The sequence below is a fragment of the Oncorhynchus mykiss genome, chromosome 10 (assembly GCF_057628025.1).
Source record: "Oncorhynchus mykiss isolate SJ-2025 chromosome 10, ASM5762802v1, whole genome shotgun sequence".
Taxonomy (NCBI): Eukaryota; Metazoa; Chordata; class Actinopteri; order Salmoniformes; family Salmonidae; genus Oncorhynchus; species Oncorhynchus mykiss.
This window is the reverse complement of record NC_143031.1, coordinates 68,037,440-68,053,346: the sequence shown is the minus strand read 5'-3', so window position 1 is coordinate 68,053,346 and position 15,907 is coordinate 68,037,440. Positions and strand designations below refer to the sequence as shown.

Here is a 15,907-nt window from a genome sequence, read left to right as displayed (position 1 = left end):
ATACTGGAAAATCTCTCTAGAAATCTCATCAATTATGATGATGATTATTATTACAGTGAGGACCAGGGGGCGGCCAACTTCCTGATCTTCTCCCTGCTGATCCCCTTCATCCACCGGGAGGGTCTGGTGGGCCAGCAGGCCCGGGACGCCCTGCTCCTCATCATGTCACTGTCTGCAGAGAACCAGCGCGTGGCCCAGCACATCGCAGAGAACACCTACTTTTGTCCGGTGAGGAGAGGTGTCTGTCTTTATGATACTGTTGTCTTGCTCCTTTTGGTCTCTTTCACGTTCTGTCTGTGATTTGTGACTCTTCGTTTTATGGCTCTGTATTTCTGTTTCTTAGGTCTCACTGTCCCTTTGCCCTTCTCGTTCTCTTTGTTTAGATTTTGTCCTCCCCCTCCCCCTCTCTCTCCTCTCTCTCCATCTCCTCTGTATACATGTCATATGGATGATTGTTCTGCCCTTGACTCAATGTCCTATTAACTCATTGTACCAACTACCAAACAAGTTAATATCCCTGACCTCTCTTTGTCCCCTGATAGGCGTATGATATTCATAGCCCAAATATGCTTAGCCTACTGTATGCATAATAAACCAGGTCGAGGGAGAGTGGCGCTGTTGTATGTTAAATGTGAGGTATTTATATGCTTTTGATAATGTAACAAGCAACACACCCATGTTATTAAAAGGCTAAACTCAGCCCAGCTGTAAAAATAATTTATACACATCTTAGACTGTATATTTAAAATGTAAACTATTTAAAAAATATTTGTTTGATGAAACAAAATGGATGAACACAAGTCCATGATGATTGTAAATTATATTAATCGAATTGCACTAGACTGATGTAGTAACTTTGACCTGTGTTGTTGATTAGAATAATTATCAAACCATGCCACCATCTTGATGCATTAGCTCACCAGGGAAATCACTTGCTTTTGGATGGTAACTCTAAAATCACACAGCCATATGTCAATGCCCATTTTTATTGATGAAGCCGGGCACAGGTAAATCAGCGGGTAACCTAGTGGTTAGAGCGTTGGGCCAGTAACCAAAAGGTTGCTGGATCGAATCCCCGAGCTGACAAGGTAAAAATCTGTCGTTCTGCCTCTGAACAAGGCAGTTAACCCACTGTTCCCCGGTAGGCCATCATTGTACATAATAATTTGTTCTTCTGACTTGCCTAGTTAAATAAAGGTTTAAAAAAAATCAACTAGAGGTAATTTTAGTAATGCTGCCTTTCTCCACTCACTTTCAGCTTTGAGGGAGGGGGAAGGGGGATGAAGCTTCTTATGCATTAAGCTCTCAAAGAAGCTGACCTATCACATGCATAGATTCACACACTAGTCGTTTGGATGTGAGACCATGAAGAGAAGGGACTTGGTAGATTTATAACATACAGTAGCATGGAACATGCTCCATGGAGCATGGAACATCAAAGCATGGAAGGGGAAAACATCATTTATATCTGCGCCATAAACACCACTAGGAGTGAGGCTAGAGTGAACACATAAACACCACTAGGAGTGAGGCCAGAGTGAACACATAAACACCACTAGGAGTGAGGCCAGAGTGAACACATAAACACCACTAGGAGTGAGGCCAGAGTGAACACATAAACACCACTAGGAGTGAGGCCAGAGTGAACACATAAACACCACTAGGAGTGAGGCCAGAGTGAACACATAAACACCACTAGGAGTGAGGCCAGAGTGAACACATAAACACCACTAGGAGTGAGGCCAGAGTGAACACATAAACACCACTAGGAGTGAGGCCAGAGTGAACACATAAACACCACTAGGAGTGAGGCCAGAGTGAACACATAAACACCACTAGGAGTGAGGCCAGAGTGAACTCATAAACACCACTAGGAGTGAGGCCAGAGTGAACACATAAACACCACTAGGAGTGAGGCCAGAGTGAACACATAAATGCATAAAAGTCATTTGTGCCACACACTTCCCCACTCATAATTAATGTAATGTATGTTGCTCATATTTAATCTATACTGTAACCCATTAACTATAACTCTCTAAAGTGTCATCCTCAATGCACCAGTCTGCCCATCTAAATGTTTTTACGGTATCCCCCACAGAACACTTGTCCTGTTGCGACTAGTATCTTCACTATCAAACACTTCTGTTAAGCCGTTGTGGACTGACTATCTAGCTTGGCAGTGCTTAAACAGTGTCAACAGAATGGGTTTCAATCTCACCTGTACCGTGGAGAGACTGTACAGGCTGCATGGACCATAACCAGTTATGTAACAGTATTTGACGTAACTGCACAACAGGAGTAGGCTACAATACCTCTTTGTCACAGGATTACCTGCCTAGCTTCCTACTGCCTGGATAAGCCAATGGAGAGACAGGGATATACCTGTACCAGGAAGTCAGAACAGAGACCCATTCAGTTCCCTGGTTTAGAGGCATCGCTCTATCCTGCCAAGGCATTTGAGCCCTTTGTGCAAAGTCATGGATAGTTATCTTTCACATGCACAAAAGGAAACTCATGCGAAGATGAAAGGAAACACACAATAATATTAGATCCTAGTTATTCCCAACAACATGGTTGCGTGATACCAGACCACAGTGTACAGTTTATATGGTGTAAGTAAGCAATAGCCTACTTGAAGGGGTTCCACTAAATGTGTCTCTCTCCCTCCTCTAGGTGCTGGCCACGGGGCTGAGCGGTCTCTACTCGTCTCTGCCCACCAAGCTGGAGGTGCCCGGTGAGGAGTGGCACTGCCTCCACAGAGAGGACTGGCTACAGATGCCCACCCTGGTCCAGTTCCTCAACTCACTGGAGTTCTGCAATGCAGTCATTCAGGTGGCTCACCCCAGCATCAGGGACCAGCTGGTCAGCTACATCTACAATGGCTTTCTGGTGCCTGTGTTGGCACCAGCCCTCCACAAGGTCAGTATAAACACAGCATGGATCGCACAGTATTACGTCCACCATTCCAGATCAATGTCAGACCAGTCACTACTTCCAGGAAGATTGGATGGAAGAATGCAGCGTATTTGTATCCAGCCTACTGATGGTTGTGTGTTTCTCTCTAGCTGACCCTGGAGGAGGTGATGACTACCACGGCCTATCTGGACCTGTTCGTGCGGTCGGTGTCAGAGCCGATCCTGCTGCAGACCTTCCTCTCTTTCATCCTCCTCCACCGCCACGAGAACGTCCACATCCTGGACACGCTGGTCAGCCGCATCAACACACCCTTCCAGGTAACGTCCACATCCTGGACACTCTGGTCGGCCACATCCACGCACCCTTCCAGGTAACGCCCACATCCTGGACACTCTGGTCAGCCGCATCAACACACCCTTCCAGGTAACGTCCACATCCTGGACACACTGATCAGCCGCATCGACACACCCTTCCAGGTAACGTCCACATCCTGGACACGCTGATCAGCCGCATCGACACACCCTTCCAGGTAACGTCCACATCCTGGACACGCTGGTCAGCCGCATCGACACACCCTTCCAGGTAACGTCCACATCCTGGACACGCTGATCAGCCGCATCGACACACCCTTCCAGGTAACGTCCACATCCTGGACACTCTGGTCAGCCGCATCGGCACACCCTTCCAGGTAACGTCCACATCCTGGACACGCTGGTCAGCCGCATCGACACACCCTTCCAGGTAACGTCCACATCCTGGACACTCTGGTCAGCCGCATCGACACACCCTTCCAGGTAACGTCCACATCCTGGACACGCTGGTCAGCCGCATCGACACACCCTTCCAGGTAACGTCCACATCCTGGACACGCTGGTCAGCCGCCTCGACACACCCTTCCAGGTAATGTCCACATCCTGGACACGCTGGTCAGCCGCATCGACACACCAGGTACGGGAGTGAGTCTGCAGGCTGAAGCACCTGCTCAGCACATATGTCAACATCCCTTTTCAGATCCGTGAGCCTTCGTGCTAGCACTCACAAGTACACACATCGCACACAGTTGCAAAACATATTGATTACTGTGCATATTTCAACCTAGAGTCTCCTAATAACACTTAGTAAATAGCCAGGCCTCCTCAACCTGGCATAAATTAGATCCTTCAGAAAGTTGTCTGTGAATCTTGCTGCTATGCTGTGTGAGTCATGTTTAAAATAACTGAGACTTGTTTTGGAGATAAATAGTTTCCCCAGAGGCCGTTTCCTAATAATTTAAGCGAATATTTAAAATGTCAGTATCAAAGACAGCAGATTGTTGCCATGGCAATGCGCAATAACTATCTAATTAGTCGTTGGACTCATGATACAAGGCAAGTAAATATTAGGAAATGTAATGTCTAGTTCAAACAGGGGGAATTGCTGGAAAGGCTTCATTCATTAACATCAAACAGAGACTTGTCAATTGAAACGTTCAAGTGCTCTCTTCACAGGACTACTCAACTGTGAAAAACGCTCCTGGGCTGATTTGTACTCTACAGGGTAGAAAACAACACTTCTGATACCTGCAGCCCATTTAACATTGATGGTTTTGAAAAGGACAACACAGAGTTACGCATGGAATAAACAAATATACAGTCAATAACACAATAGAAAAAGTCTATATACACTGTGTGCAAATGGCGTAAGGCGGTATGGCAATAAATAGGACATAGTAGCGAAGTAATTACAATTTAGCAAATTAACACTGGAGTGATAGATGTGCAGATGATGATGTGCAAGTAGAAATGCTGGTGTGGAAAAGAGTAAAAAAGTAAAAAACAATATGGAGATGAGGTAGGTAGATTGGATGGGCTATTTACATATGGGCTGTGTACAGCTGCAGCGATCGGTAAGCTGCTCTGACAGCTGATGCTTAAAGTTAGTGAGGGAGATATAAGTCTCCAGCTTCAGTGATTTTAGCAATTTGTTCCAGTCATTGGAAGCAGAGAACTGGAAGGAAAGGCGGCCAAAGGGGGTGTTGGCTTTGGGGATGACCAGTGAGATATACCTGCTGGAGTGCGTGCTACGGGTAGGTGTTGTTATGGTGACCAGTGAGCAGAGATAAAGCGGAGCTTTACATAGCAAAGACTTATAGAGGACCTGGAGCCAGTGGGTCTGGCGACGAAAATGTAGCGAGGGCCAGCCGATGAGAGCATACAGGTCGCAGTGGTGGGTGGTATATGGGGCTTTGGTGACAAAACGGATGGCACTGTGATAGACTGCATCCAGTTTGCTGAGTAGAATGTTGGAGGCTATTTTGTAAAGGACATAGCCAAAGTCGAGGATGGTAGGATAGTCAGTTTTTTGAGGGTATGTTTGGCAGCATGAGTGAAGGAGGCTTTGTTGCGAAATAGGAAGCCGATTCTAGATTTGATATTGGATTGGAGATGTTTAATATGAGTCTGGAAGGAGAGTTTACAGTCTAACCAGACACCTAGGTATTTGTAGTTGTCTACATATTCTAAGTCAGAACTGTCCAGACTAGTGAAGCTAGTCGGGCAGGCGGGCAGCGATCGGTTGAAAAGCATGCATTTAGTTTTACTAGCGTTTAAGAGCAGTTGGAGGCCACGGAAGGAGTGTTGTATGGCATTGAAGCTCGTTTGGAGGTTTGTTAACACAGTGTCCAATGAATGGCCAGATGTATACAGAGTGGTGTTGTCTGCGTAGAGGTGGATCAGGGAATCACCCGCAGCAAGAGCGACATCGTTGATATATACAGAGAAAAGAGTCGGCCCGAGAATTGAACCCTGTGGTACCCCCATAGAGACTGCCAGAGGTCCGGACCACAGGCCCTCTGATTTGACACACTGAACTTTATCTGAGAAGAAGTTGGTGAACCTGGCGAGGCAGTCATTTGAGAGGCCAAGGCTATTGAGTCTGCTGATAAGAATGCAGTGATTGACAGAGTCGAAAGCGTTGGCCAGGTTGACTCACTCTTGGTGAGTCGCCCCATTCCAAACCCTCAAATGGACAGACATTTCCTTACTCTTATCATTATTCAGCTGTCAGCAACTCCTGTTTCCACACAATCCAACTTAATCAAGACATACACCATGCCTAAAATATAACACATTAAGGACATAGGGGCAGTATTAGCTGGTTACATGCCAACTAAGTGAAGTTGCATCAGGGATACTTACTAAACAAGTATCATCAAATGCTGTGACTTCAGGCTGTCCATGGTCACTCTGCAACATTTAAACAGGTATGATGCCACGCGCCATAGGCAGCCATTTTGAAATTCAGCCTTGGTAATCTCTTACTTGTTAATCCAGCCTTGTGATGTATTCCGGTCCTCTGAGGCCTTTGTGATCATCTTGTGATGTTTATCTTCTTGGTGTTTTCCAGCTGGGTACTGTGTCTCTGGCGCTGTTCCAGACTCTCATTGGACTGTACTGTGAGGATGTGATGCTGCAGCTCATCTTGAGGTGAGTGGGTGGGGCCTGTTCCATGTTCTATGTTCATGAGGATATTATATGGAACATTTGGGGTGTCGGATGTCTTTCTTTGTATACCTAGTTTTTTTTCCTTTTCTCCCCAATTTCGTGGTATCCAATTGTTAGTAATTACTATCTTGTCTCATCGCTACAACTCCCATACGAGCTCGGGAGAGACGAAGGTCGAAAGCCATGCGTCCTCCGAAACACAACCCAACCAAGCCACACTGCTTCTTAACACAGCACGCATCCAACCCGGAAGCCAGCCGCACCAATGTGTCGGAGGAAACACCGTGCACCTGGCGACCTTGGTTAGCGTGCACTGCACCCGGCCCACCACAGGAGTCGCTGGTGTGCAATGAGACAAGGATATCCCTACCGGCCAAACCCTCCCTAACCCGGACGATGCTAGGCCAATTGTGCGTCGCCCCACGGACCTCCCGGTCGCGGCCGGCTGCGACAGAGCCTGGGCACGAACCCAGAGTCTCTGGTGGCACAGCTAGCGCTGCGATGCAGTGCCCTAGACCACTGCGCCACCCGGGAGGCCCTGTATACCTAGTTGATGTGTACACACACTTACAAATTCAGTTTCTCACAGCTGATTGGTTTACAATGTGATGAGATCTTACTCCGCTTTTACTCCTTAACACCCAAACACCGACCTATCTGCATTTCTTGGTACAACCATAACCCCCCGTCCTCCTCCTAACCCAAGTCTCAGTTCCCCCTGCTGGGGCTCCCTAACAGGATCTACCCCCCCTCCTCTGGTTCTCCAGGTACCTGATTCCCTGTAATCACATGATGCTGAGCCAGAGACGTGTGGTGAAGGAGAGAGACTTCTACTCTGTGTCGGCCGCTAAGATCCTGGCGCTCACACCCTCCTGCTGCTCCCCCGAACACAGCCCCCCACCCCTCAGACAGCTGGACTCCATCCTCTGGTCAAAGGGTACAGACAACAGTCCTAACACTGGCACCATGGGTAAGATAGGTTCACTGGAGATTTCTAGATGGTTCTGTACTTTATATATGCCTATCACTAGGACAAGACAGTGTAACGTGCCACATGCAGAGGTAAAGTGGAATTAACCCCCTATTTAACCAGTTGCTTTCTATTTGAAGGTGATCTTTTGAATGCATCAATGATTCTCAGAGAATAAACTGTTACTTCTGAAGGATTTTAACAATGGGTTTCATTATTATAGGTCGAGAGATAGACAATCTAGTTTCCTTTGTTTCAAGTGGCCTGAATATTTGTGTTTGGGATTTTAGGCCATGTGCTGCAGCTTAGTCTGAGTAGACGAAACAAATTAAGATCACATTTGATCCTAATCTGATTCACACTTCCCTCTCTTCTGTATTCACAATCGCAACTTCAATGAGCTCTACGCTGAGCCAAAATCTCCAACACACAAAAAGTTCCTTCACTGAGTTGCGACTAGTCATAACATTGTTGGTGGCGAGCGCTTTGACCTAATTTGTGGAGGTGGTATTTACCTAAAACCAACAAAACACAAACCACACAGGGAACACTTAAACTAGCAATCCCGGATCCGGGAGCGTAATGATAGCCTCAAACTAATTAGCATAACGCAGTGGACATAAATACCCCTAGAAAATGTTCCTATTCATGAAAATCACAAATGAAATATATTGAGACACAGCTTAGCCTTTTGTTAATCACACTCTCATCTCAGATTTTCAAAATATGCGTTACAGCCAATGCTAGACAAGCATTTGTGTAAGTTTATTATGGCATAATGCTATGCTAGGCTCTGCTGGCAGCAGGCAACATTTTCACGAAAATAAGAAAAGCAATCAAATTAAATCATTTACCTTTGAAGAACTTCGGATGTTTTCACTCAGGAGACTCCCAGTTAGATAGCAAATGTTCCTTTTTTCCCAAAATATTATTTTTGTAAGCGAAATAGCTCCCGTTTGTTCATCATGCTTGGCTGAGAAATCGACCGGAAAATGCTATCACGACAACGGCAAACTTTTTTCCAAATTAACTCCATAATATCGACAGAAACATGGCAAACGTTGTTTAGAATCAATCCTCAAGGTGTTTTTAACATATCTATTCGATAATATATCCATCGAGGCAATTGGTTTCTCATAAGAAGCGATTGGAAAAATGGCTACCTCAGTATTTTACGCAAGATTTTCTGCGGGAGACATCATGTGACCACTTGCTAAATGTGGTCCCTTACGGCTATTCTTCAACAGAAATGCGTAAAAATACATCACAATGCTGTTGACACCTTGGGGAATACATAGAAAAAGTAAGCTCATTCGTAGCTCATTCACAGCCATATAAGGAGTCATTGGCATGAGGCTGTTTTAAAAAATGCGGCACTTCCTGATTGGATTTTTATCAGGGTTTCGCCTGTAACATCAGTTCTGTTGCACTCACAGACAATATCTTGTTTTGGAAACGTCAGAGTGTTTTCTATCCAATGCTGTCAATTATATGCATAGTCGAGCATCTTTTCGTGACAAAATATCTTGTTTAAAACGGGAAAGTTTTTTATCCAAAAATGAAAATACTGCCCCCTAGTCGTAAAAGGTTAAACAACACAATGTAACTCCAAGTCAATCACACTTCTGTGAAATCAAACTGTCCACTTGATTGACAATACATTTCACATGCTGTTGTGCAAATGGACAACAGGTGGAAATTATAGGCAATTAGCAAGACACCCCCAATAAAGGAGTGGTTCTGCAGGTGGTGACCAGAGACCACTTCTCAGTTCCTATGCTTCCTGGCTGATGTTTTGGTCACTTTTGAATGCTGGAGGTGCTTTCACTCTAGTGGTAGCATGAGACAGAGTCTACAACCCACACAAGTGGCTCAGGTAGTGCAGCTCATCCAGGATGGCACATCAATGCGAGCCTTGGCAAGAAGGTTTGCTGTGTCTGTCAGCGTAGTGTCCAGAGCATGGAGGCGCTACCAGGAGACAAGCCAGTACATCAGGAGACGTGGAGGAGGCCGTAGGAGGGCAACAACCCAGCAGCAGGACCGCTACCTCCGCCTTTGTGCAAGGAGGAGCAGGAGGAGCACTGCCAGAGCCCTGCAAAATGACATCCAGCAGGCCACAAATGTGCATGTGTCTGCTCAAACGGTCAGAAACTGACTCCATGAGGGTGGTATGAGGGCCCGACGTCCACAGGTGGGGGTTGTGCTTACAGCCCAACACCGTGCAGGACGTTTGGCATTTGCCAGAGAACACCAAGATTAGCAAATTCGCCACTGGCGCCCTGTGCTCTTCACAGATGAAAGCAGGTTCACACTGAGCACATGTGACAGACATGACAGTCTGGAGACGCCGTGGAGAACGTTCTGCTGCCTGCAACATCCTCCTCTGCCTCTCTCTGCCCTGTGTGCCAAACTGGCCCCGCAAGTGATTTTTTTTGGCTCCCCAAGAAGTCTGTAAAATCACCAGGAATTCAGCAAATAAATTATTTAATCTAGGAAATCTGTTACCAAGTATTCCCACAAATAAAATAATAGATACCATCTCTGTTTGCGCTTAGTTGTGGTCAATTTGCAGTTTACAAATTATTACAATTATTTTCCGCCCATTTGCTCGGACAAAAATGGTCCGCTGAATGTAGTTTCCTATCCCCGTAGTAGAACATGTTCTATTGATATTCCTATCCCCGTAGTAGAACATGTTCTATTGATATTTCTATCCCCGTAGTAGAATGCGTTCTATTGATAATCCATTATTCCTATCCCCGTAGTAGAACATGTTCTATTGATATTCCTATCCCCGTAGTAGAACATGTTATATTGATAATGCATTATTCCTATCCCTGTAGTAGAACATGTTCTATTGATAATGCATTATTCCTATCCCCGTAGTAGAACATGTTCTATTGATAATGCATTATTCCTATCCCCGTAGTAGAACGTGTTCTATTGATAATGCATTATTTCTATCCCCGTAGAAGAACGCGTTCTATTGATACTGCATTATTCCTATCCATTTACTATTCCTTATTAAGAGTCATTCAAACATCCATCAGTTATGGTTCTGTTTGATTTTTACATGAAGTCTCATGTTGTCAGATTAATAACATAAGAGGCCTTATTAGAAAGTGTTTTTATCAACTCATTAAATCTCAATTAAATCAGTTTAGCCTCCTGTGGTTAATTGTCAACGTCATTAGTTCTGCTGTGCGTGAATTCAGCGCGCATGCAGCGCAGTGTGTCAGCCAAGATTAGTTATATTATTCATCGCACTGACTTGTTCTGTTTCCTGTCTGCCTGTCTCTCTCTGTCTCTGCCTCTCTCTGTCTCTCTGTCTCTGTCTCTCTCTCTCTCTCTCTCTCTCTCTCTCTCTGTCTCTCTCTTTGTCTGTCTCTGTCTCACTGTTTGTCTGTCTCTCTGTCTGTGTCTGTCTCTCTGTGTGTCTGTGTCTCTCTGTCTATCACTGTTAGATCCATTACTGACTTGTAGTGCTCCCTGTCTTTCTGTCTGTTTTTCAGAGACCGAGGAGTCCTTTTTGGAGGAGGATGGCTCGGGCTACTCCTGCGTCATCGGCTCTGAGATCTACCTGGACGTCAACTACCTACACTACCTTTACAACGCCCGCCTGGGCATCAGCAGCTGCACCCGGGCCTGCCAGGTGTGGTCAGCCCCCTACGATGGAGAGGACCCCCCTCCAGAGGAGTACCAACCCAGTGCCCTGGAGGAGGCTGGGGCCAGGGGACGCCAAGCCCAGACAGTCAACCCCAAGAGGTCACATCCACATCCACGGCCTCGTCCCCCCTGCCCGCCCCAGACCACAGACCCAGCCCCTACTAATCAACTAGAGCTGGAGTGGGACGATAGTTATGATGCCGGTCCGGTGGTGTCCCCCGAGGCTGCTACTGCTGAGAGTAGTAGACCTCCACAGCCGCCTGCAGCCGAGCCGCCCAAACACATCCAGGAGATGAGGAGGACTGCCATCATGCTGGTTAAGGGTTCCTACATCGAGGAGTCCGACTTCCAGGATGATGTCATGGTCTATGACCTTGTGGCAAAGAAGGACGCCCGCGATACTGTGGATCGCCGCAAACCCAGCAGGGAGACACTACCGGAATCTGAAATGGACTCAGAATTTAACCTTGAGGAGGACCATTTCAAAGTATCCAGTCTACAGGAGAAGGATGAGGTCCCCCTCAGCAATGGCCTGAGTCTTCCACTCCATCCCACCAACATGGAGGTCAACAGCTCGGAGGTCATAAAGGGGTCAAAGGAGGTCAAAGCTCATGTTGCGGACCACAACTCCAACCTCCAGAGCCCCTTGGCTACTGAGGTGGGGGACGACCTCATGGATCAGTACGAGGAGCTGATTCGTACGCTGGGCAGCGACGAGGCTGGGACTGGGGGGAGCAGCCCTGTGAAAACGGTGGACAAAGAGTTCCGGAATCCTGTTGTCACCCCCATGGAGGAGGACGAGGTGGACTTCAGCTCCTTCTCTGTGGATACGCCTGAGCTGGAGAAGCAGCACTTGTCCCTGTTTGGGACCAAGCTCCGCAGTGGGAGCACTAGGAGTCATTCTGTGCCTTTTACAGGTAAGATAAAACAACATACTCAGAAATAAAAGCCTTAACTTTTGTACAATATCTTCACCAGGTTTGAAGGTCAGCTCTCTAACACGTGTCAAGAATTTGCTGAAGAATCACAACGTGGTTATCTTACAATGCATTTGACTCATAGCGAGAGAGAGAGGCTTTACTCAGACTGTCAAACCTGGTTAAATAACCAGCCTTAACGTAAGACAGATAAAACTTCAGTCTGAGTAAAGTCTCTCTCTCTCTTCCTGTGTAGATTGAAGTATTATCTGCCTTACTTTAAGGCTTGTTCTTGATCTTTAACCAGGTTTGACAATCTGAGTGAAGACTTTCTTTCTCTCTTCCTGTAGGGCCATTTGTCAGTGTGCTGTTGTCACGTCTGGAGAACATGCTGGATAACTCTCTCCATGTCAACCTCCTGCTGACTGGTATACTGGCCCAGCTGGCTGCCTACCCCCAGCCCCTGCTGCAATCTTTCCTCCTCAACACCAACATGGTGTTCCAGCCAAGCGTGCGCTCACTCTATCAGGTACAGATAGTGTGTGTGTGTGTGTGACTGAGTGTGACTGTCACCAGCCCAGTGTCCACTCACGCTCCTAGATTCCATTAATTATGTCAGTCTGTCTGTCCATCTATCTCTGACTATGTTTTGACTTTCAGTCTATCTGTATCCTTTGTTCTCTCTCATTGACTTTGAGGCAGAGATGGACACAGTCCTACTGTTAAAATGCTCATCATAGACACTGCAATGCACGCCTACTCAAAAGAGAGACAACTCTCTTAGTAAACATTTCACTCTGCTCCATTTAGTAAGCATTAGAGGTGTAAAAACGTTCCCCCAAAAAACTGTTTGCTTTTCACTCTCACCGCTCTAAGCTGTTTAAACCTCTGGAGACTCATGAAACAACCAGAAAACCTGTTAGAAGTTAGAGAGGAGGGATCCGTTATGAATAGTATTAATTAGAGAGGAGATTATGAATACTATGTTGTGTCCCAAATGGAACCTTATTCCCAATATAGTGCACTACTTTTAACCAGAGCCTTATGGACCCGGGGTAAAAGTAGTGCACTATATAGGTGATAGGGTGCCATTTAGGACACAACTATGAGCTGGAGTACACTTTACGTGGCAATGAAAACAGAGTTCAAAATGGCTGTGAAACAAGTCTAGTGAGACTTTAACACAGTGTTTTTCTCTCCTGTCGGCTGATTCATGCATAATTGAATAGAGGATGTGTAAACAAGTAAATCAAAATGGAATGGGGATGTTTGAAAGCTCGCATTAAAGGGAATGTTTGGATGGGGATGAAAGGGGATGGCAAGTTGTTGACGTACAAACACTGGGCACTTCATTTTCATTAGGGTCCAGATTAAAAGAGGTGGATTGTTTGTCATGGAGATGAATACGGTTTGGTTCTCTCATCATCAGCGTGTCTTGTCTTGCTTAATGCCCTTGTTTTGTCTCGTTTATGCCTCTGGTTTTGTTTTCAATCGTGTGATATGCTTTTATACAAAAGCTACCCGTTTTACACCTGATAGTGTGTATAGCAATACTCTTGGTATCAAGTACGCAAAGCCTGTTGGCTTAATTCAGTCAAAACAAATGTACACTTTCTTTGATAAGGCGTCTTGCGTTGTGGAAATGCAATGATCGCATTCATTTTTCTCAATACAATGTTTTATGCGTGCAAAAAAACGAAACAATTCAGCATGGTGATCTCATTGATCCACCATCTTGTTTCAAGGTAAGCTCGCGAGATCAGGATAGCCTGATACAATATTTATCTTGTACTTTCTGTGCTCTGGCAGCTACAGTGCCTTCAGAAAGTATTCACACCCCTGACTTTTTCCACATTCTGATGTGTTACAGCCTGAATTTAAAATTGATTTAATTTAGATTTTGTGTCACTGATCTACACAAAATACCCCATAATATCAAAGTGGAATTTTGTTAGTAGAACGTTTTTGAAATGTAATAAAAAATTAAATGCTGAAATGTATTGTCCAAGTATTCAACCCCTTTGTTATGGCAAACCTAAGTAAGTTCAGGAGTAAAAATGTGCTTAACAAATCACATAAATTGAATGGACTCATTCTGTGTTCAATAATAGTGGTTAACAGGATTTCAGAATGACTACCCCAAACATACAATTATCTGTAAGGTCCCTCAGTCAAGTAATACATTTCAAGCACAGATTCAAAGACCAGGGAGGTTTTTCAATGCCTCGCAAAGAAGGGCATTGATTGGTAGATAAAATTTTAAAAAGCAAACGCTGAATATTCCTTTGAGCATGGTGACACCCAGTCATTACAAAGATACAGGTGTCCATCCTAACTCATTTGCCGGAGAGGAAGGAAACTGCTCAGGGATTTCACCATGAGGCCAATGATGATTTTAAAATGGTTACAGAGTTTAATGGCTGTGTAATGAGAAAGCTGAGAATAGATCAACAACATTGTAGTTACTCCACCATACTAACCTAAATGACAGAGTAAAAAGAAGGAAGCCTGAACAGAATACAAAATATTCCAAAACATGCATTCTGTTTGCAACAAGACACTTAAGTAATACTGCAAAGCATGAAGCAAAGAAAATAACTTTTTTGCCCTGAATACAAAGCTTTGTTTGGGACAAATTCAACACAACACATGACTGATTACCACTCTTCATATTTTCAAACATGGTGTTGGCTGCATCATGTTATGGGAATGCTTGTCATCGGCAAGGACTAAGGAGTTTTTTGGGATAAATTAAATGGAATACAGCTAAGCACAGGCAAAGTCCTAGAGGAAAACCTGATTCAGTCTTCCTTCCAACAGACACTGGAAGACTAATTCACCTTTCAGCAGGAAAATAACCTAAAACACAAGGCCATATTTATACTGCCGTTGCTTACCAAGAGGGCATTGAATGTTCCTGAATGGCCGAGTTACAGTTTTAACTTAAATCGGTTTGAAAATCTATGGCTAAGACTTGAAAATGGCTTTCTAGCAATGATCAACAACCAACTTGACAGAGCTTGAATAATATCTTGAATAATAATGGGCAAATATTGTACAATTCAGCTATGCAAAGCTCTTAGAGATTTACCCAGAAAGACTCACAACTGTAATCACTGCCAAAGGTGATTCTAACACGTATTGTCTCAGTGGGTGAATAATTATCTAATCAAGATGTATTAGTGTTTTATTTGTCATAAATGTTTTAATAAATGTTCACATTTTTCTTCCACTTTGACAGAGTATTTGGTGTAGATCGTTACAATTAAATCCATATTTAATCCCTCTTTGTAACACAACAAAAAAGTCAAGGGGTGTGAATACTTTCTGAAGGTACTGTATTTCCTGTCTGATGTTCCACTGATGTTACTATATATGTGTTTCCATATCAGGTACTAGCCTCCCTTAAGAACCAGATAGAGCAGCAGGCCTCGACCAAGAAGGACTTCCCAGAGCTGATCACCTCCGCCCAGCACTGCCTCCTGGCCAGGGAGAGTTCACTCAAGGGTCAAGGTGAGACTTGATTGACTACAGTACCCATAATGCTCTGTCCTACATATCCGGTTCCATGTTAGTAAAGATGTTCTGAAGCTAACGTAATGGCTTCCCTGCCAGAATACATAGTGTTTATAACAACCGTATAACTGTGTACTATTACTTACTGGTAGTATAAATGTTTTGTTTGAATAGACGTTGTTCAATGTTGAATTCTGAGCTTTATTGTGAGCTATCCTATGAGCATCATTAGAATGTAATTTAGGTCTGTTTTGTAGCCAATAGCCAGGTCATTGAGATTAGAATAGATACAGGCAAAGCTTCCAGAGGATTTGAGGCAGTATCCTAGATCATAAGACCAGTAATGAGCCTAGCAATAACGTTGTTTCTAATCACTGCAATGCAATGAAGCACCACTGAAAGAAGATTAAAACTGTATCTGTGCTTAGTTTGTGTTGTTT

General features: G+C 44.7%; 1 protein-coding gene across 2 annotated transcripts in view; it reads left to right on the top strand.

Moving 5' to 3' along the window:
• LOC110534509 (FHF complex subunit HOOK-interacting protein 1A) overlaps window positions 1-15,907 on the top strand; it is a 69,274-nt gene that overhangs the window by 50,170 nt on the left and 3,197 nt on the right. For both annotated transcript variants that reach the window (XM_021619393.3, XM_021619394.3), the window contains 8 exons: window positions 57-228; window positions 2,674-2,919; window positions 3,066-3,233; window positions 6,301-6,380; window positions 7,166-7,368; window positions 10,881-11,951; window positions 12,302-12,480; window positions 15,344-15,464. In XM_021619393.3, the coding sequence (XP_021475068.3) occupies window positions 57-228; window positions 2,674-2,919; window positions 3,066-3,233; window positions 6,301-6,380; window positions 7,166-7,368; window positions 10,881-11,951; window positions 12,302-12,480; window positions 15,344-15,464 (2,240 nt within the window). The remainder of the gene's footprint in view (window positions 1-56; window positions 229-2,673; window positions 2,920-3,065; window positions 3,234-6,300; window positions 6,381-7,165; window positions 7,369-10,880; window positions 11,952-12,301; window positions 12,481-15,343; window positions 15,465-15,907) is intronic.